Source organism: Lepidochelys kempii, chromosome 6 (genome assembly GCF_965140265.1).
Source record: "Lepidochelys kempii isolate rLepKem1 chromosome 6, rLepKem1.hap2, whole genome shotgun sequence".
Lineage (NCBI taxonomy): Eukaryota > Metazoa > Chordata > Testudines > Cheloniidae > Lepidochelys > Lepidochelys kempii.
Window position 1 is genome coordinate 122,565,785 of NC_133261.1, and position 20,739 is coordinate 122,586,523.

At 48.3% G+C, this 20,739-nt stretch overlaps 1 protein-coding gene across 1 annotated transcript; it reads right to left on the reverse strand.

The window, feature by feature from the left end:
* Positions 1-2,111: 2,111 nt before the first annotated feature.
* On the reverse strand, positions 2,112-12,635 carry DACT1 (dishevelled binding antagonist of beta catenin 1). The gene is made up of 4 exons (XM_073349969.1): positions 12,121-12,635; positions 8,939-9,071; positions 7,999-8,154; positions 2,112-4,861 (listed from the first exon to the last, which is right to left on the reverse strand). The coding sequence occupies exons 1-4, from the start codon at positions 12,466-12,468 to the stop codon at positions 3,006-3,008; spliced, it is 2,493 nt and encodes an 830-aa protein (XP_073206070.1). The 5' UTR covers positions 12,469-12,635; the 3' UTR covers positions 2,112-3,005.
* Positions 12,636-20,739: the final 8,104 nt, after the last annotated feature.

Here is a 20,739-nt window from a genome sequence, read left to right on the forward strand (position 1 = left end):
ACCACCACCGGAAGGGAGCGATTTTAGGGTCAGCGATCGAGTGCACGGTTAGAAGCAGCGCCATGGAACACAGTTCATCTAAGGAGGGCGCTCTCCTCTTCAAAATAACCAATACTCGAGAAAGTGTCCTTCTCAATGTCGGCTGGGTATTCAGGAAGAGAGCTGGAAAGACCCGTGGATAACTCACAGAGAAGGCTGCCCCTCTGGAAGCAGATCTTACAGTGCAAGAACCCGAAGCACTTGAAAGGGCTTCAATAACCCCCAGCCCGACTCTGTAGTTTAAATAGGGAGAAGCTATGATAAAGCGGTTTTAATTTTAACAAACTGGGGATGTCAAGCGTAGGGTTCCCTGGGAGCGCCACCTTCCCACTCAGAAGTCAGAACCCCCCACCCTCTACTGTGGCATCAGAGAGGAACCCCCTAGCCCTCATGACAGCAGCAGCGGGAGACAAGCCCGGCTGCCGGAAAGCTGCTCTTCAGTAGCTACTGGGAAGGATGAACCAGGCACCACCCCTGTACCCACACACAGCCAGCACAGGATCCAGCAACCGTCATCCATGGGGTGATTGGAGAGGTGCCCACAAGCACACCGATACCACAGCAGCAAGTGCCCTTCCACTAGCGGCCATCTTGGGCTGTGCCCTCACAATGAAGGCAGGGCAGCCACAGGGTCCTACCTTCCTACTGGGACAGCCCCCCAGCTCCTATGGGGGAGGAGAAGTGGTGCTGCCTTCCGCAAAACCAGTTCCTCTCTCCCTCCAAGTCACAGCTTCCCAGGCCAGAAGGGAGCACTGTGATCACCTGGTCTGACCCTCTGCATACCACAGGCCGTAGAACTTCCCCTCAAAAATTCCTACAGCGGCTGTTTGATGAAGAATCCACTACAACCCTTGGTAAATTGTTCCAATGGTTCATTACTCTCACTGTTAAAAGTTTGCACCATTTTTCCCCACTCTGAAGGTGTCTAGCTTCAACATCCAGCCATTGGATCGTGTTAGACCTTTCTCTGCTAGATGGACAAGCCCATTTTTAAAAATACTTGTTCCCTGTGTCAATAGTTTTAGACTGTGATCCACTCACCCCTTAACCCTCTCTTTGTTAAGCCAAATAGACTCAAAGAGCTCAGTCTATCACTATACGGCAGGTTTTCTAACCCTTTAATCATTCTCATGGCTCTTCTCTTAACCCTCTCCAATTCATCAACATCATTCTTGAATTGTGGGCCTCAGAACTGGACACAGTATTCCAGCAACAGTCGCACCACCTCCTCCTACTCGAGATTCCTCTGTTTTATGCATCCTAGGATCTCATTAGCCCTTTAGCCATGGCGTCACACCAGGAGCTCACGTTCAGCGGATTAGCCACCACGACCCCCAAATCTTTTTCAGAGTCACTGCTTCCCAGGAGCAGTCAAGAGATTCAGCTCCACCCCAAAGACAGGAGAAGGCTGATATAGGGAGCGACAGATTGCTGAGTCGGCTCTTATTTCTGTTCCTCTCCCTGGGGTACTACCACCCTGACAGGGAGGAGAAGCCAGTGGCTGCCATGCCTGAAGTGGGGAGATCAGGGGCCCACATGGCTGGTTCACACATGTAGCAACACCAACTGGTGCTCCCCATGCTCCCTGCAAGCACATCTCCCAGTGGACGTGGCTCTTTCAGAGTGGATTTGCCTGTCCTTTCAGGGAGGGGTCCCTACTGTATATCAGGGGGAACTGGTGCCTTTCTGCCACTTGGCTATATAGAACTAGTAATGGCAAGCCCCCTACAGGCAGTGTTAATGTTAAATTGCCAAAGTTGAAGGGCAGATGAAAACCCGCAGGTGTCAGAGCAAGGTTTATTCCTGGACGCCTACATCCCATCCTGCTCTGCACAAGTCCTATTAAAAGAAAGAATTGAGCCACACTGAGCTGTGACTGACCCATTTCTCTCCTTTGCCACCTCAAAGTACAGGTTCCAAAAACAGGAACACCTCAAACTCGCCTCAGTTACTGTGTAGTTCGGATGCAGCAAGTGTCGGATGGCCACATTCAGTGTGCCTCTAGGTGCGGGCAGTGCTGGTGCGGTCCCAACCGCTGGTTCTAGAGCAACGTAACAAACTTTAAAAAAGTATTAAAACAGACTGTTTATTACAGCATATGATGTGTTATTAATTTACACGATATATAAAAACAGCCGTTTGTGATGTACAGTAACTTGACAGTGACAGGAATATTAAAACTATTGATATTCATGCACATGACATGCATAAGTTTTTAAAAAGCGCTTTTACACAATATACTGAAGAGTTACTGAGCCTTTCCCAGCTGGTCCAATGGTTTCTTCTGGAGAGCAATGTATCATTCTGGCGGGAGTCCCACACATGGGATGCACATTGGGGTCATCCATAGCAGAGTGCCTTTTGGAGAAGGCAACTCAAGAGGGAGATTAAGTGAGAGCCCTTTCTATTATTTGAATTACCATAGCACCTAGGAGCCCTAGTTGTAGACCTGGGCCCCAGTGTGCTAGGCACTGTACAAACACAGGTGGAGGGGGAGGAGGTTGCAAGAAGAAGAAAGGTTTACAAGAGGAAATCCAGCCAGACAAAAGGTGGAACATAGTCAACATGCAGGAACAAGAGAGAAAAAATATTAAGGGATAAGAACAAACATTAGGATCCTCCACTTATGACTTTAAGCTGTTGATCTCCTGGTATTACAAGACCCAGAGTTGGAAAGAATAGGCAAGGAAGATCCATTCTTGGGAACATTATTATTTTTCAAAGCCTTCTGATACTATGCACTTGAAGCTGTCACCACTGAAATGGCAGGTTTTTTAAAAACGAGTATAATGTTTTTTATTTCCATGAAAAGGCACTAGTATCCACCCAAGATTTGAAGCCGTGTCATAATTTACCTTAAGTTTTAAATATTTGTATTAAAAAAAAAATCTATGAAACTATTTACACAAAAGCACCTCATTTCTTTAATTAGAAGCAGACGCGTTCCACGCGGACAAGTCATTTCATTAGACAGTCGTCATCAATTTGAGAGAGCCAGATCGGAAACGAAGGATTTTCTTCTTGAGGTTATGCGAGGCTTTAATTTTGACAAAGGCCTTTGCTGCATTTTTGTGCAGCTCTGGAGCGGCCACCGTTTGGATAGGAAGAGTCTGGACAAACTGAGACCAAATAAGCCCCCCGCTTTCATCGGAGTCACTAGTAGTCGTGCTCTCCCCAACGAACTCCACCTCACTCAAGCTGGACTCGCTGTCTCCAAAGCAGTTTGTCGTGTAGTTACTCTGCTCATCTTCACTGGTGTCCACTACGGTGGAGTGGAACAGGGATTCGCATTCTGCTGAATACTCAGAGTCACTAGCAATGTAAGCGTAGGGGCTGACGTACGGAAGGGGAACTTGTGAATACACCCCTATGGCTTCTCTCCTGTTTCTTCTTGCCCTTCTCAAGGCTTCCTCATAGGAAATCTCTGCTGAGGACTTCCACCGGCGATAATCTCCTCGCTTGTGTTTAGGTTTGGCCACAACTACTTCTCTGCTATGTCCGTGAGATTTGATCACAGTTTTATGGAGGCCAGTGTGCCTGCTTGGAAAGCTTGGCTCCAGCTGTGAATTGCTGCTTTTCTTCCCTCTCACACAGGGCTTTTTAAGTTTCTTATTTGTATCCAAGTCATCAGGGAAACGACACTTTTTGCCAATTGGCTTGGTTTTCTCCCGCATGGTGGGCGCATTGCTTTCCAGCAGGCTGGCCAGGTGGGACCTGTGTTTCAGAGTAGAGCTCTTCAGAATTTTGACACTTTTGGTGCCTTTGTGAAGCTTAAGGCTTTGCTGTTGAGCTGGTATGTACTGAGCACTCACCAGCAAGCCTTCATCCAGGCTCTGAGAGGAAGAGCCCTCACTCTTGAAATCCAACGTGGGTCTCTCCTCCAGAGGAGGCGAAGTGGGGTGAGCTGCTTGCAAGCGGTTTTTTAGCAGTAGCTTTTTGGGTGGGTGGGTCACTTTATTCTCCTGCTGCAGTGCTGTATGCCTACCAGGACTTTCTGTAGGAGACTTAGCAAAGAGTTGGCCATTTTCCTTTGGGATATCCCCTGTTGTAGCTACAGGACACCAGTTTAGTTCTTGAGATGCTGGTTTGACGGTCCTTGACAGATGTTTGCTTTGAAGTTCATTGACAGCGCTTGGTGGGTAGGCTGCAGCCAGAGGCACCTTTCTGCTTTCCAGCTGCTCCCCATTAGATTCTTTTGACCGCTGATTTAATGGCGAGAAGGTGCCATTATCCAAAGCGGTTGTTCCACTGGAATGCAAACATGCTTGTTTGGAATTCTTCAGGTTCACAATGTTAGGATGTGAAACAGCCGCAGTCTGTCTAACACACATGCTCCCATGTCTCAAAATGCCTTTTGTGGGGTCAGCATTCAGACTTGTTCTCGGTTTGTTAGTCCTCACAGAATGCGTCTTTTTCTGAACAAGGCTCAAGATGTAACCCTCTAGTTTTTTGTTGGCTGAAGGACAGGGTACAGACCATGAGCTCTGCAGGAGAAAGGAATTGCCTGTTTTTGCTGAGTCTAGTTCAGCTCCAGTGCAAACATCATTAACATTGCAACCACGTCTCTCTTCTTCTCTCAGGGGATTACCGGTCACAGGAAGAAGAAACATTGGACTCTGCACGGCTACTGCATGTAGGGGACTGGGGTAACGGTACACGTCATTCCCATTTTTAGATACTAAGTCACACTGATACTTTGGATGTACATCTGCAACCACATCAAGGGAATTGGAGTGCGTTGTGGAGAGCGAACGACAGACAGCACCTGATGCTGGGTCCTCGTGCTGGCTTTCTTTATTGTAATCCATCCAGCCTACGAGATCTGAAATGCATTTGAAAAGAGTTTAAAGATGCTGCCATTGTGTAGTTCCGCTTTTAGTCTTTTCAAAGATATTTTTGAAGACTTTGGCCTGGTCTACACCCACACTGCTTTAACTAGAGCAATATAGTAGAAACTCTACAATCCACCATAGTGTGGATTCAGTTATACTGGTATGAAGATGCTTATTCTCAGGTCTACACTATAATGTTTTGTTGGTAGAGTAACAAGGTGGGTGAGGTAATGTCTTTTATTGGACAAACTTCTCTTGGTGAGAGAGAGACCAGCTTTCGAGCTTAGCTATGTCAGTCAGGGTGTGGAAAAAACCAAATTCCCCTTGCGACATAAGTATGCTGGCAAAGCCCGCTGTGTAGATGCAGCTATGCTGACAGAAGAGTGATCCAATAAAAGACATTACCTCATTCACCTTGTCTCTCTAATATCCTGGGAGTGACACGGCTACAACACTACGGCAGACAGATTGGCTAACGTCACTGAGGGAGATGGTGTTACTATACATGCAGAAAAACTTCTGTTGGCATATGCTGTGTCCCCACTAGGGGGTTCTGCTGGTACAGCTATACTGATATAGCTAGAGCAGCACAGTCTATGGCTATGTCTGCACCACCACGGTAAGTCGACCTACGCTGCACAAATCAAGCTACATGAATAATGTAGCTGGAGTCGATGTACCTTGTCAAGTACGATGTACCGATGTACGATGTACCGATGTACCGATGTACGATGTACCGATGGTCAAGTTACAGCAGGGTCTACACCGCAGGGGGTCGACGGGAGAAAAATCTCCCGTCGACTTACCTTACTCTTCTCGTCGGGGGTACAGTACAGGGATCGGAGAGCAATCTGCAGTCGATTTGGCAGGTCTTTACTAGACCCACTAAATCGACCCCTGGTGGATCAATCTCAGAGCGTTGATCTCAGCTATAGTGTAGACCTGCCCTATGTAGTGTAGTGTAGCCTAGCCCTTATAGTCCCATACAGAAAGGGGAATAAGCTATACTGGTATAAGGCGCCTTTATACCAGCAAAACTGAATCCACACTAGGGATTGTAACAGTGTAATTATATCAGTTTAAAAAAAAAAAAAAAAAGAAATCCACACCTCTAAGCAACATAGTTATACTTGTACAAAATCTGCCTTAAAGAGCCTTCCACTTTGTGCCAGAGGCCTCTAGAATTCTAGAATTGACTTTTACAGCATCCACATGGACTGTCAGATGCAGAACCGTAGAAAGCCCGAGGATGTGTGTGTTACAAGATATATTGCACTGCTAAACCCACAACTAACCAAGAGGGAACAAACAAATTACACCAGTAAAATTGTTAACAGTTGGCTGAAGGGCAATATTAACCATCCTTTTCTTTAGGAACTTTAGGCTGATCACGGACTTCCATCGTTTTTACTTAGAACTGCTTTTATAGGGCTTCAGAATTTTCAAATTCTGTTCAGGAAAAGATGATCAAGAGTCAAAGAACACTCATAAGAGAATCTTCTTGGGAGGGGAGGGGAAGGGGATGTCAAAGACAAAGAATCTTTTGACTGAAGCCCAGGAGTGGGAGTTCAGAGACACGGGGTTCTATTCCCAGCCCTGCAAGAGACGTCCTCGGGGGCTAGATAGTTAGATCAAAATGTTCCGATCTGAATGCCTTACTAAGGCCATATTTAGGCACCTAAGTAAGAGGGCTGATTTTATCAAACATGCTTAACCCCCGCAGTTCCCATAGATTTCAGTGGGACTATATAGGAGAGGAAGTGCTGCTCGGAGAGCAAGAATGGGTCTATCAGGAGCGTAAGAGAAGAACAGCTGACTTACTGTAGGTCATATCACAGTATTTCTTAAATTCTCTGTTACAGTCTAATATTCACAGCAAATTGTCAAGAGGACATCCCTGAAACATGCCACTGTGGGAAGTGGGCTAGACTGCCATAATCTGTTGAAGAGTTTCATATTTCCATTCTGTATAATGAAAACCAGCAATGTAATCTGCTGTAGATCTTTGTGCAGGATTGTTTTTAAAACATGCTTGATAATGAAGACCTATAGATTGGTGATAGGGAAATTTAAACATCAAGCAGGCCAGAGGGTAATTTGAAAGCTGTCAACATCTCAGAATTGCTACAAAGTCACATTTCTAGGACAGACAAACTTGAATGATTATGCTCTGGATTCCTAAATACAAAAGTTCACTCATAGGCATAGTTTGACTTCTATATTTGGGGGACGGGGATGGGGGACGACAACAGCTCCAGTCAGGCTTAGGGGGCCTTGCAAGGGGGGTGGGAATCTAAGCCTGCTCAAGGCTTGCATTGGGGGCGGAGCGGCTGCAGAATGGAAGTTCTGAACACCAAGCAATACATGACTGCTTGTAAGCATCCTCCAGAATCCAAATTGAAACAAGGTCCTATTCAACCCCTCTTTCCAGACCTATACAACAAATAAGAGGATTCTTGCAACAGAAATCTTGTAGTAACCAGCCCCAATATATAACCAAGACACACATACACACTGAGATTTACATCTTTAGACTAGAGTAACTGGAAATTCAAACATCCATCTTTCCCTTACCAAAGACAGAGAAACCTTTTCCATTATTCATAATGGCCATTTGTCCATGTGACACAAACCCAGCACACACTTCATCACAATTGTCCATGCGCTGAAGACAGCAGTTAGAGCTGGGAAACTATTAGTCGCTTGCTTTCATAGGCACAAATATGCACTACCCATAAATTAATTTGGTTCAGGTGGGTTTTTTTACTTTGGTAAAAATTGTTTTTTAAAAGGAAGTGATAGGAAGTTATACAATGAATTTGCTTATGTGTATATGTACCACTGCCCTTTACTGGGCAGAAGATATCAGAGCTGATCACGGGTTTATAAGTGCTCACAATTCACACCAATGACTGAAAAAGTGGCAGGAGAAATCTATACCCCATGCCACACATATGCGACAAATACATCAGTCAGAGTCTTTCTGGATTATTTTATATTAACACGTAGTTTAGCAAATGAAAAAAGGAAGAGTTAATAGGACCCTGCTAGCTCCAATGCAGCATTTCTACTGATAAGCCAAAGCCACTCGCTGGAGTATGGTGTATTATACTGGCTTTTACTGTACCTGCAGATTTTGGGCGTCCATCCAAGATATTCAAAGATGTCTCCAAAGGGCTGCAAAAACAGGTGCTGGAATGGCAACTGGATAAACACTCACTGAAGACTGAGTTAGAAGAATTGGAAAGTGATCCAGAGGCCCCATCACTCAGCTCATAAAATCCTACAAAAATAAAAACTTTGGTTTATTTTGGTTCTCTGTTTATTATGCAAAAAATGCCCCTCCCCCACCCCTAGAAAAGCAGTTGAGTTTCTGTGTATTTTGGCTCACTGGATCTCAGACAATTTATACCATTTCATTCAATCATCCAGATTAGTTGTACTATACAGTAATACTATAATACTGGGACAATTTCTGTTTATTGAAAATAAGGCAGTGGGATGTCACAGTCTTTGAAATATTAATATCTCAAACAACTTTTAAAAGCCCACTTGAAACCAAAACACTACAGATTGTGCTAAGAAAAATCTGGCTGTACTTGCCTTCAAAGCTCATTTAACAGGGTATTAGGTCTCTTGACAACCATTCTACCAGTATTACTTGGCTACGAGACTGTCTACAAGTCTCCTTAGCCACTGTTGCTGCTTCCTTCCTGTACTTTTTCTTGCAACCCAATTCCCATAAATAAAAGAAATGAAGCGTTCTGAAAAAGCTTCATCTATGGCATTATTTTTTAAAGAAAGAAACCCCACTTTCTGAAAAATCAGACACACGATTGTGCAGCATGTTCTCAATAGTCCTGAAATTTTCCTCTGAATATACTGTATGAAGTCAGTAATGTTTGCAGTGGCAGCTGAATTTTTCTTGGTCCCACTGTAACATCACTGATGGCCACACTGTGGACCTTTATCATTCTCCGCTGTTACATTGCTGAAGGTTCTTCCGTTTTATAACCGGTTTATAACCAATTGCTGGGTGGATCTATTTTGCAGCATATGGGGCTTACCTGAACTTGGGCGACTGTCTGTCTCAAGGTGCTCATCTGTAGTCTTTTCTACATCCAGTCTTAGATCACTTATCTGTTTGTCTAGTTCTTGCAGCTGATTTAATAGACCAGCATCTCGCCTTCTCAAACAGTTCTGGAAAACAAGAAAAGCAACATGTCACCTTTGTTGTCCAGAAACAAATGGGCCACAAGTATCAGCTGAAGAATAGCTTGTAAATTCCATGTCAGTTCTTTTAAAGGGGGGGGCGGGGGGGACACCACAGAAATCTTGCCTGGAAGTTCAGGATAAAAATTCAGCTGAACTAGAATGCAGACATTTAATTCCAATCGCTCTCATTCTGTTGCACATTATAATCTTATATTCTCAAAGCATAAGGTAAGATTACAGGAACCAGGATCAGGGTCCTTTCATTAATTTGACAACACAATAAGTAGGAAAAATAATCCCTTCTCTTCCCCCATTACAATTGTATTACATTATTGTAATAAGACTGTTTAAGCTATTTATGAAGGTAATTTTGATGATATACAATGGGCAATAAAGAATGATTTTGCAAGAAGCTCATTAACCCAAGGTCAGTGTAATCAGTTTCTCTACATATACTACAACCGTATCTATCCATCGTCCGTCCAGTTGCGACAGTTTTTATACACACGGGCACATACACTTTTGCATTGCACCCAGCAGTATTCTGATAGGTTTCTGAGTGTAGATGCTCATAAAGGGCCCAATCCCAAAACCATTAGGTCAAGGGGAGCCTTTCGATTGGATTCAATGGGTGTTGGATCAGGCCCAAGACTGAAAGGCTAATAGCATGAGCTAGACCAGTGGAATTCAACCTGTGACCCAATCAGCACACAGTTGCAGCCGATGTGACATCCTCAGGGCCATACAGGTAGTATATATATATTCTGTGGCTGCGGCCCACATAACACAGAGAGCTGCAGAGGTGGCCCACAACGGTAAATAGGTTGAGAACCACTGAGCTAGACGGACTAGCACAACGCACTACTGCTTGGGAAGGGCAAGCACATTATTTTTCCACTTCTAACATGAGCCAGGATTTGGATCCAGCCCAGATCTGCAGAGGTGACAGGTTTAGAGCAGGAACTCATTGCGCCACCTACTGACCCAGCCCCCCTCTAAAGAAGGATTGGGAATAGTGCATCTGGTTCAAATTTGGAATGTCAAGTGCACAAATTAAAGTGTTACCACAGACCCCCAATTCCGAGTAATAATTCCTGTTACCTTACTGTGGTCATTTGGCAGCTAATAATTCTTGAACAGCCACATCGCCTTTTTAGAAGGAAGCAACCCTACTATACACATTTACTGAACCAAACGGTTTAAAAAAAACAAACAAAACAAACAAAAAAACAACCCTACAGAAACAATCAAGATTTGCAAGTGAACATCAAAAATCCAACCTCTCCCTTGGTCAGAGCCAATATGCACAAATGCTGAGCCAGGCCCCTGGCACAAAGAATACCATGCACAGCTGTGAGTTATTTTCACTGAAAAATGATCCACCGGTTCATGTCTAGCTCTCTCCTCCCCCCACAAGCTACAAAGCGCATTTGCAACAAAAGCATCCCTATTTTAAAGGGCCTGATCCTGAAAACTGCACAGCACTCACTACTCCCACTAAAATCTCAGGATAGCCTCTGGGCCCAATGCAACTCTTAGTCAAGTCAGCAGAGGCACGCCCATTGACTTCGGCAGCTGTGGAGTAGGCAGTACAAGAGCACCATAGGCTGCATCAGGGGCTTTTTAAAAGGAGTGAATTTATCTCTTTTGTAGCAAACCAAGGATAAACTCCTTCTCACCTCACGCCTATCAGTTGCTCTGTTGAGCAATGATCAGGATTTAATACTAAAACGCCAGCACCGTATAGTGAATACATTTTTCTGGCTCTTTCATAGCTAGTTACTAGTTCTGATAGAAATTCAATAGAAGAAATGCTTTCTGCTTCACAGTCCTGCGTCTTCCCGACCCGCTCGCTTTTTTGCTTTACAGAGCGCAGGACATGAACGGATTTGCAGAAACTAGCTCGCTTATTCCACCAAGCACAGCCCCCTAAATCAAGAGGTGCCTTCTCGTTTTGCTTCAGGGACTCTTGCCCCGTTAGGCAAAGCGCTTTCACTGAGCCTCACATTTCAAATGAAGAGCCGGACCAGGGGCAATGGGGACAAGGTGAGGACAGCCCAGGGGACAGCACCGGATTAGGAAGGCTCTTCCCGAAAAGCAGTTCAACTTCATGGTAAAAAAACAAAACAAACAAACAAACTCATTTGAAGCCGGGTAATTAATCGAGCTGTGAGCAGCCCGGGCTGCTTTTGTGAGCCGTGGGGATGAGCACCGGGAGTCTGGAGGTCTCCTGCCCTTGTGCCTTCCAGACACACAACCGGCAACGACCACTTCAGATGAGGTTCCGCGGAGCTCGCCGGCTTCACTGGCACCCGTAGGAGCCCGCAGAGCCCCCCGAGAGGGAGGAGGAAGGGCTGGGGGGGATCAGACACACACGGAGGTGTCATTCTCCCCCAAGGCGCGTCTGTCCGTTACAGAGGGTCACCGATCGGGGCAATAAGGAGGAGACGGGAAAGATCAGACTGCACCAGGCACCCGGACTCTCGCGCCCTGGGAGTGCGCCCCCCTGCCCGGGACCTCGCCGGTGCGCTCCCCGGTGCTCCCCCTGTACCCCCCAGCTCGGGACCCTCGCGGTGCGCCCCCCTGGTGCTCCCCCGCCCCCCCAGCCCGGGACCGTCGCCAGTGCGCCCCCCTGGTCCTTCCCCGCCTCCCGCGCCCCCCAGCCCGGGACCGTCGCCGGTGCGCCCCCCTGGTACTCCCTCGCCCCCCACGCCCCCTAACCCGGGACCGTCGCCGGTGCGCCCCCCTGGTCCTTCCCCGCCTCCCGCGCCCCCCAGCCCGGGACCGTCGCCGGTGCGCCCCCCTGGTGCTCCCTCGCCCCCCACGCCCCCTAACCCGGGACTGTCGCCGGTGCGCCCCCCTGGTCCTTCCCCGCCTCCTGCGCCCCCCAGCCCGGGACCGTCGCCGGTGCGCCCCCCTGGTCCTTCCCCGCCTCCCGCGCCCCCCAGCCCGGGACCGTCGCCGGTGCGCCCCCTGGTGCTCCCGCGCCCCCCAGCCGGGGACCCTCGCCGGTGCGCCCCCCAGCCCGGCTCACCAGCTGCTTCCTCAGCAGGAGGATGTTCTCCTCCAGGAACTTCTCCTCCAGGCTGCGCTGGGCGTCCCCTTCCCCGGGCGGCTCCCCGCGGGCCCCGGCGGCGCTGGGGGCGGCCCCCGGCGAGTGGCTCAGCAGCAGGCTCTTCACCAGCAGCTCCTGCCGCTGGCGCAGGTAGTCCAGCTCGCCCAGCCCGGCCAGCGTGGCCTCCAGCCGCTCCCGGGTGCGCTGCCGCTCCGCCTCCGCCTCGCCCTTCTCCCTCCAGCGCCCATCGGGCTCCCGGGGCGCCGCCGCCTGCGGCTGCCCCGGCTCCGGCTCCTTGGCCGCGGCGGCCGCCGGGCTCGGCTTCATCCCCGGGGCGCGGGCGCCTGCCTCAGCGCATGGGGAGCGCCCGGGGGGTGCCCGGGGCTCCGAGCGGCCGCGGCCCCGCGAGGTTCCCAGCCGCCGGGACGCGGCGCAGCAGGGGGAGCCGGAGCGCGGCGCTGCTCCTGCCAGCGCCGCCGCTGCACTGGGCCGGGGGCGCCCAGCCCGCTCCTCCCGCCCCACTGCCACCGCCCCCGCTCCGCCCGCCCGGCTCAGCCCCGCAGCAGCATCCCCGGCTCCTGACGCTCTGCGGCGGCGGCGCCTCCCCTCGTTCGCTCGCCCACCCCCGGGGTCTCCCCCCTCCCCCTTTCCGCGCTCTCCCTCTGCTTTTCGCTGCTCCCTGCCGCCGCCGCCGCCTCTTCCTCCCTTCCCCTTCCCTCTTGCTCGCTGGCTGTCGGCCTGCGCTGCCCCCTCCTCGCCCCTCACACACACGCAAGCTCAGGCGACTCAAGCCCCTGTTCAAGCCTCCCCCGCACACACATTGTAGCCACCCGCCCTGGGGCAGGCTCGGTGCTGCCTTCCATTGTTAGGTGGGGCCCAGCGGTGGGACCCTTAGCACTGTCCATCTATCTAAGGGCTTGTCCACACGGGGCAGTTATGCCAATACTAGCTGAGGTGTGCATTTAAACCGCTAGAGATATACCCGCTGGCATGGACACTTATTCCAGTTCAAGAGTGGCTTTTTCCAATTCAGCTTAGGGCAGAGGGAAACAGGCACTTATACTGGAATAAGAGCGTCCACACTGGGGCTTATACAGCTATAACTCTAGATCAGTACAGCTGGGGAAATCTCCCCTGCAGATAGGCCCCAAGGTGCTCATCCTCCTCCACTGCCCTGCTCTCTCCTCCTTTAAGGAGCCTAGTGCCTCACTTCATCGGAAATGAGCTGTAGCTCAGGAAAGCTCATGCTCAAATAAATTGGTTAGTCTCTGAGGTGCCACAAGTCCTCCTTTTCTTTTTGCAGATACAGACTAACACGGCTGCTACTCTGAAACCTGCCATAATTGTAGCTGTGGACTCACAGAGAGCAGGGCCTGGGATTTGCGGGGTTGTTGGAGCCTGTTGGTTCTAGGACAGGAGACCTGAAGAGCTCTGTGGAACTCCAAAGCTTGTCTCTTTCACCAACTGAAGGTGGGCCACTGAAAGATATTACCTCAGGTACCTTGTGTCTCTCACCGGCCACGGCCTGGGACTGTAGGAAGAGGGAGTGAGGAGGTTTGCTGATTTCTGTCACCTCTAACCCTTTTATCCCCCATTCACAAGCAAAGTTCCAGACACCACTCTGGCTTCACCGTGAACTGATTTTATTTACTGTACTTAATGAGTGACAGTCAGTAACTAGGGACAGAATTCAAGATGGAAAGCCTGCGATGATTCCCTGCATTTCAGCAGCACCACGCATTACCTCCATCATCTTAAAATCATTCTCCTGCAGCCCTTCACAACCATGCTCTTTTAAGCTACGCAGAGTGACTTATGGCCCATCAACAGTACATTTGGGTACTTCGTGGCTTTTAAGGCCAAACACTTCTAAAATAAGAACACAAATGATGCAATAAGGGAAAGCCATTGCCAAGTGTGCATTGCGGGGAGTTGGGGGGGCAGGAAGGAGAGAAGAAAATGGTGATCCTTTAAACAGGGGGTGCTGACTGCTGCCTAGGAGCTGGGATCAAAGCTCCAGAAAGGCATTGCATTAATTCAGTGTGCCAAGACAGCTGTAACGAAGCAAACTTTGTACAGTATGTAAACTAATTACACTCTGAGATCGGCCATTAGGGTGTAGTGGGCATGTGATTGGCGGGGGAGGGGGGAAGGAAGCAGACGCTGAAGAAAAAGAAATGAAAAGAAATGTTAGTAGCCAATGGAGGCAAAATTGAGCTTTGGGAGTTTTAGCGAGTCATGGGAGGACTGAGGAGAGTAAGCGGAGGAAAGCATTCAAGGAATCCGTCACAATGTGGGCCTTGTTTGGAAGGATGGGAGCCTCCTGCTCCAGTAGCTCTCACAGACTGAGTGGGAAGGAGGCCTGTCTTTTTTGCTCTGGAGGAAGATTATCATGATTATGGGTATTACGGTAGCTCTGAAAGGCCACAAATGCGCTCAAGGCCCCACTGTGCTAGATGCTGTATCCGCCCTTAGTAAGAGGCAGACCCTGTCCCAAAGAGCATATGATCTAAACAGGCAAGACAGGCAAAGGGCAAGAGGGGGAAAAGAGACCCAGAGAGGGGAAGTGACTTACAGGAGGCCGCTGAGCAGAGCTGGAAACAGAAACCACGTCTCCTAAGACCCAGCCCCATGCCCTCTCCATCAGCCCATGCTGCCCTCTCTATAAATAATATTTTTAGCATCATCCATGTGTTCAGCTCTGTAAAAGGCACAGAAGCTTCTTGTCTATGTGAGTTCTTAGCTTGCGGAAAGCTGCACAAGCCTGCATGGGGATCCTGTTGCCAAATGCTGAAAGTGCACAAAGGAACTTTCATCTAATTTCAAAGCAGAGTAGATCAACGCACACTAGGGGACTTTTAGTGTGCAGAGCAGGGGTTACGTGGATGCTTAGTGTGCAACTCGCTGGCGGGCTGTAGATTTACACCACAGCTTGCCCAAACTAAGGGCAGGTCTACGCTTAAAACGCTGCACTGGTGCGGCCATGCCAAGGTAGCTGCATTGCTGTAGTGCTTAAGTGAAGACGCTCCTAGTTAGTCTGCCTTCCCGAGAGGCAGGGGCTATGTTGACACAGCGCTGTCTACGTGGGGGGTTAAGGTCGGCATAACTACGTCGCTCAGAGGTGTGGATTTTTCACACTTGTGCATATTTATTTGTTTTTCCTCAAGTTAATTAAATATTTTAGGAAAAATTGTCCAAGTGGCCACCAGCAAGAGTTGATGGCCGCACTCTGAGGCCACCAATAAATCTGTTGCAAGAACCTCTGCTAGCATGGACACAGCCTATGCCGACGGAGCGGGTTTTTTCATCACCGTAAGAACACCACTGCCCTGAGTGACAGTCGAGGGAAGCAATCTTCTGTCAACTTAGCAGTATCTACACCGGGGTTAGGTTGGTAAAACAATGCTGCTAAGAGTTGCTATCAAAGGCTTGGTCTCATGGGAGGCTAGCCATGCAGTCCCACCACTACTGCCCCCCAATCCACCAGAGCCCCAGGTGTCTCCAGTCTCCTCAGCTGGAGGAGCCACGACCGAACTGCCCCAGGCCACCGGCCACCCCCAGTGTTGCCCCGGCACTGGGCCACTGAGCTCCTGCCAGCAGGGGCGAGAGGGCAGAGCATGGGCAGGGCCAGGGCTTTGCTTAGGAGAGGCTTAGCCTCCCCATGCCTATTATACCCACTGCCCATGCCTGGTCTACACTCAGATGAACCTAGCTACATCACTCAGGACTGTAAAAACTGTCACCTCCTGAACGCTGTATGTAGTCAAGAATTCTTTCATCTACCTAGTTACTGCCTCTCAGGCCTGGTCTACATCTAAAATTTAGATTGACCTAGCTACATTGCTCAAGGCTGTGAGAAATTTTGCTCCCTGGGCGACAGTTAGGTCAATGAAATCCGCACAGTAGACACAGCTAGGCCAACGAAAGAATTCTTCCATTGACGTAGTTACTGCCTCTTGAGGGAAAACCGCCCTTGCCGTAGCGCTTGTAGTGTGGACATAATCCACTTCTCTGGGAGTAACTACTGTGATGGGAAAACCCCTTCTGTCACTGGAGGAAGCATCTACACCAAGCTTCCCACAACTCAACTATGCCAATTACTGAAAAAGGACTAAAGCCCTTGTATGAAACCATCCTCTGTGTCCCAAACCACTTCCCAGCTCTCCTCATGCTGATTGCCACCATTACAGGGGTCACCGACACATGAATTTTAAACTCTTTATTCATTTCTTAGTTTTGTCATTTGAAATTCTCCAGAAAAGTAATCCCAAACTCCCCACACTAATCAGGAACATGGAAATGGTGGAATCAGTACAACAGCGATCAGCACAAATCTTCAGGGAGGGAGGCAGTGATAGCAGGAGGGAAGAGGCTAACCAGTAAAGAAGAGCCCAACTAGCCAGAATGTGGCAAAGAGAATAATTCTGTCAGGCTCAAAGGAGCCTGCATGCAGTGGCTGATTCAATCTTGTACTTCTGTTATCTGTTAGTCTTTAAGGGGCCATCGGACTCCTTGTGGTTTTTGTGGATACAGACTAACAGAGCTACCCCCTGAATCTTGTACTTGCTAGTCAAAAACTATGAGCTGTGTCTCATTGCTCTAGGGCATGCTGGCTGGCTGATTTGCTAATGTATATTGTTGAGCAGATTTTCTAAGGAGGTAATAACAATGCTACTTTGCATTTCTCTAGCACCTTCCACTCAAGACCTCAAAGTGCTTCACAAGCATTAAGCACCACTGGGGTGAGTGTTACTCCCAATCCCCATTTTACAGGTGGGGAAACCAAGGGTCAGAGACACAGTGTGACTCTAGGTTCCAACTCCCAGTTTCCTGTTGTCACCACTAAACCACCTCCCAAGCGTGGAGATACTTAACATATGTGTGGGTTTCCTCCCACCCCCCTAATTCATTCCATTGACCTAGAAACAAAACTAGCTCTATGATGACCTGGAGAATTTACACAAACCCACAAAATTCAGATCTAGAGCAATACACTGATTTCTTTTAACATGTTGTCACATTTGCATTGCTATGATGAAAGTTGCTAATGACTTAGACCTTAGGGGTTATTGATGTATAAGCAGCCAGGATGAAACTCACCACAGAAAGACCTTCAGGCTTGGTCTACACCTAAAACTTAGTTCGACCTACCTACGTCGTTCAGGAGCATGAAAAATTCACATCCCCTGAGAGATGTAGTGAAACCAACCCAATGTAGACACCACTAAGTCAATGGAAGAATACTACCAACAACCTAGCTACTGCCTCTCAAGGGGGTGGATATACTACGATGACAGGAAACACCCTTCCGTCACTGCCGTAAGTGTCTACACTGCAGCAGTGTAGCTGTAAGCGCTACATCAGTGCCACTGTAGCACTTGTACTAAAGGTTTCCCAGGTATACAATTCAGGGACTGTGGTGGGAAGAGGGGACTGTTTGCAAAGCAGTGAGACTAGGAGGCCAGAGAGAGACACACGAGGCGGCTGCTTCAGGGGACAGGGTCTGCAAGAAGGAGATCCTTGTGTTGCCATTCGTTACAACCCCCACAGAGAAAACACCTATGTACATTTTGTAACTAAAGAAATCACGCTAAGAAAATATCTGTTCCTAATGGGAAACTATCCTGTAAGGCACTGAAAATCTACTGCTGCTTAGCAAAGGGACTAACACTGTTACAGAACTATCTGTCTAGCACTAGTCCAGTGATATCTCCCTGCCTCCTGCAGACAGATTGGCAATGATAGCACAGCTGATTCATATGCAGAATTTACAAACAATTAATTTGATGAATATGCAAAAAATTGCACGTGGTCCCCAGATTTGGGACTAGCTCTGAGAAAAATCTCTCTCTCTCTCTCTCACCAAAACTAGCAAGCAAACTTGATTAAAAGAGAAAAAAAGACAAGATCAGCTCCATTTTTTAAAAGATAAGAAGAGGGTCTGATAAAGAAGACAACATTTGGGGTTAATGGAGTTAAACAGAAGTTGTCCAGGGTATTTGAAGTTGACAAGAAGCAAAGAGCGGGCCCATTGGCTCATTGTTCAGTACAAAGCCACGTAATCAGCGTCTCAGTTAAGGGCCTAATACATCATGTTACAATGCTAACCGGAGTCGATTGTATTCCATCCCAGTGGTCTGTGAAGAGTGTATTCAAATGAAGCTAGAGCAGGATTATTTCAATGACACTGTTTTTTTCCCCTGAGTGAATGAATCTTGGTTGAGTTATATTGCAACGAGTTTTGATTCAGTGGTCGGAGCGTCTCATCTGAAGTTTCACACAGCCTTGATTCCTCTCTCTCAAGTCTTGGGGTTTATGTTTACATTTCAAAATGGCTAAACTCACAGCAATGATGATTTAACTGGGAATTGGTCCTGCTTTGAGCAGGGGGTTGGACTAGATGACCTTCTGGGGTCCCTTCCAACCCTGATATTCTATGATTCTATGATTCTATGATTCAATGCAGAGATCTGGTAGGAGAACAGATTTCAGGAGGTGCTGAGCACCCACGGATGGCACTGAAAGCCACAACTCGGCACCTCAGCGTATCAGGCTTGGTGTGGTTTCACAGGACTCTTAGTGTAACTTTGTACATGGCTCTGCATTGCAGGCAGCACCCTTTCACTACTGAGGATGGGACTGGCTTATGAGTTCTGTCTGTAATAGGCCAGAAGTGTGGCTGTAAAGGGCCACTAGGTAGCTACTTCCCGCTGTAGTGACCTTCGCTCCTCCTGGCCCTAGCGAGTAGAAGACCAAGACCAAGACTTTGTCACCTGTGCTGCACTACAGACCATTCCCACTAAGTTACTGGGGAATCCCCAGGAATGGCTTTATTCCATGCCTTGATTAGAAATGGGTTGACTAAAGAATCTACAAAGAAGGGTATTACAGTCGGTATCATGGTCTCCATCTCTTGTTTCTATCTAGGGGATATTTGGTTTTCCACAGGACTGAGGTATCTTGGTTGTGTCATTCACAGGCATGTACTTGAGGTCCCACATTTGTTTTTGCTGCGCACTAGTGACTGAGTAAAGCAAATCCATCCAAAGAGCACAACAATGACTGTACCAGATCCTTCCATAATCCTGCATTGTCTCTACTTTCCTTCCCTCTCTCCTGATTGCTTTGTCATTCTCATTGGCTTAGAGCATCCAGTTTCCCTTTGTGCACCAAATGGAAATCTCCTAAAATATAGCGTCCTGGGTTTGGCAAACAATTCCTTCTGTCCTGCTACAAGAACTCTGGGAGTTTTGGAAGCTCAGCTCAGACTCAGCTGAATTGTTAGCCCTGGAGTGGAGATGTGCAGAGTCACAGGTAAACCCTTCCCTAAAGAAGGGATGCTATTCACACTCAGCTAGTCAAGGGAACTCTACCCAATATCCATGTAATACCGTCCTCACTTGTAGTTTTCTTACACCATCACATCCTCATATAAATATGAAGGGATTACAAAACGTGCAATAATGGTTGTTAATTCTATTACATGGTATCAGAACAGCCCCTACTCTGAAGAGCTTAGACTAATAGAGAGAGAAAATCAAGACACACCGAGATTTGGAGGAAAGCGTTAATTACTATTTATATGACAGTAGCTGCCATTATTATTAGTAGAAGAGCCTACTGAGATCAAGGTCCCATTGTGCTGGATATTCTACATACACATATGTAAGCAGAGTCTTTCTGAGCTCTCCCCTGACATCTAGTGGTGAGCTGTGGAAAAGGACTTCAGGAGCTGATCTCATTTGCATGGGCACACTCACCCTGCCTAGGTGCTCAGCATGATGGAATTGCTTGCCCAAACGATCACTTTTGGCTGCTGTTGGACCCCCAGTCTCCTCGTTATTGGGGCATGAGTAATAAAGGGTTGTTATCCTTGTTGCGTGAATCAAGGGTAGCAGAACTGTATCTGGCATACTCCAATGGAGGGACTCACCCACAGCTGAACAGCACTCGATAGGCAGGGGACATGGGTTCCAAAGCCCAATGAGTTGAGAGAGGGTGGGCTCTGTTTAAGAGTCCTAGATGCTGTTTAATCTTTCCTTTCTCCATTATATAATAAAAGAGCTAATTTAGACTCAATTAAGAGTCTTGTTACATGCTAAAGAGCTGAAATCACTGATACCTAGGTCTAAGTATTAGACCTATTTTGGAACAGTATCTCTGATGCAAGAGACTGCCCAGTGTGCACCAGCAGTGAGGCTCCCCTCCACTAACTGCTGAATTCATTGAGAGCTGTATTAAATCGTGGGCCCTGAAGATAGCTTGGTGAGCGGGTTGCTGGTGGAGAGGCGTGGCCAGCAGGGCGGCTGGTGGAGAGGGGTGGCTAGCAGAGAGGTGTGGCAATTGGCCAGCGGGGTGGCAAGCGAGTGCCCAAGCAGCAGAGCATGTAAGGTACCTCCTTATCACCCTCCCCCCGCCCCCATCCACCTAGGGAGGGAGGTGAACTTTGTAGATGAACCTCTGAACTTTGGGGCTGCACTGACCAAGGACAGCAACTGTGAGTGGGGTGCAAAGAAGGGACGGGCACATTAAAGGGACTTTTGGGTTGCTGGACTTAAGAACCTGAGGGGAAAAGGATACTGCCCAATTTACTTGGGG

Coding starts and splice junctions, on each gene's coding strand:
- DACT1 (XM_073349969.1), bottom strand. CDS start 12,468: ATGAAGCCGAGCCCGGCGGCCGCCGCGGCCAAGGAGCCGGAGCCGGGG. Junction 8,155..8,938: donor AGACAGTCGCCCAAGTTCAG/GTAAGCCCCATA, acceptor TTATTTTTGTAG/GATTTTATGAGCTGAGTGAT. Junction 4,862..7,998: donor TGGACGCCCAAAATCTGCAG/GTACAGTAAAAG, acceptor AATGCATTTCAG/ATCTCGTAGGCTGGATGGAT.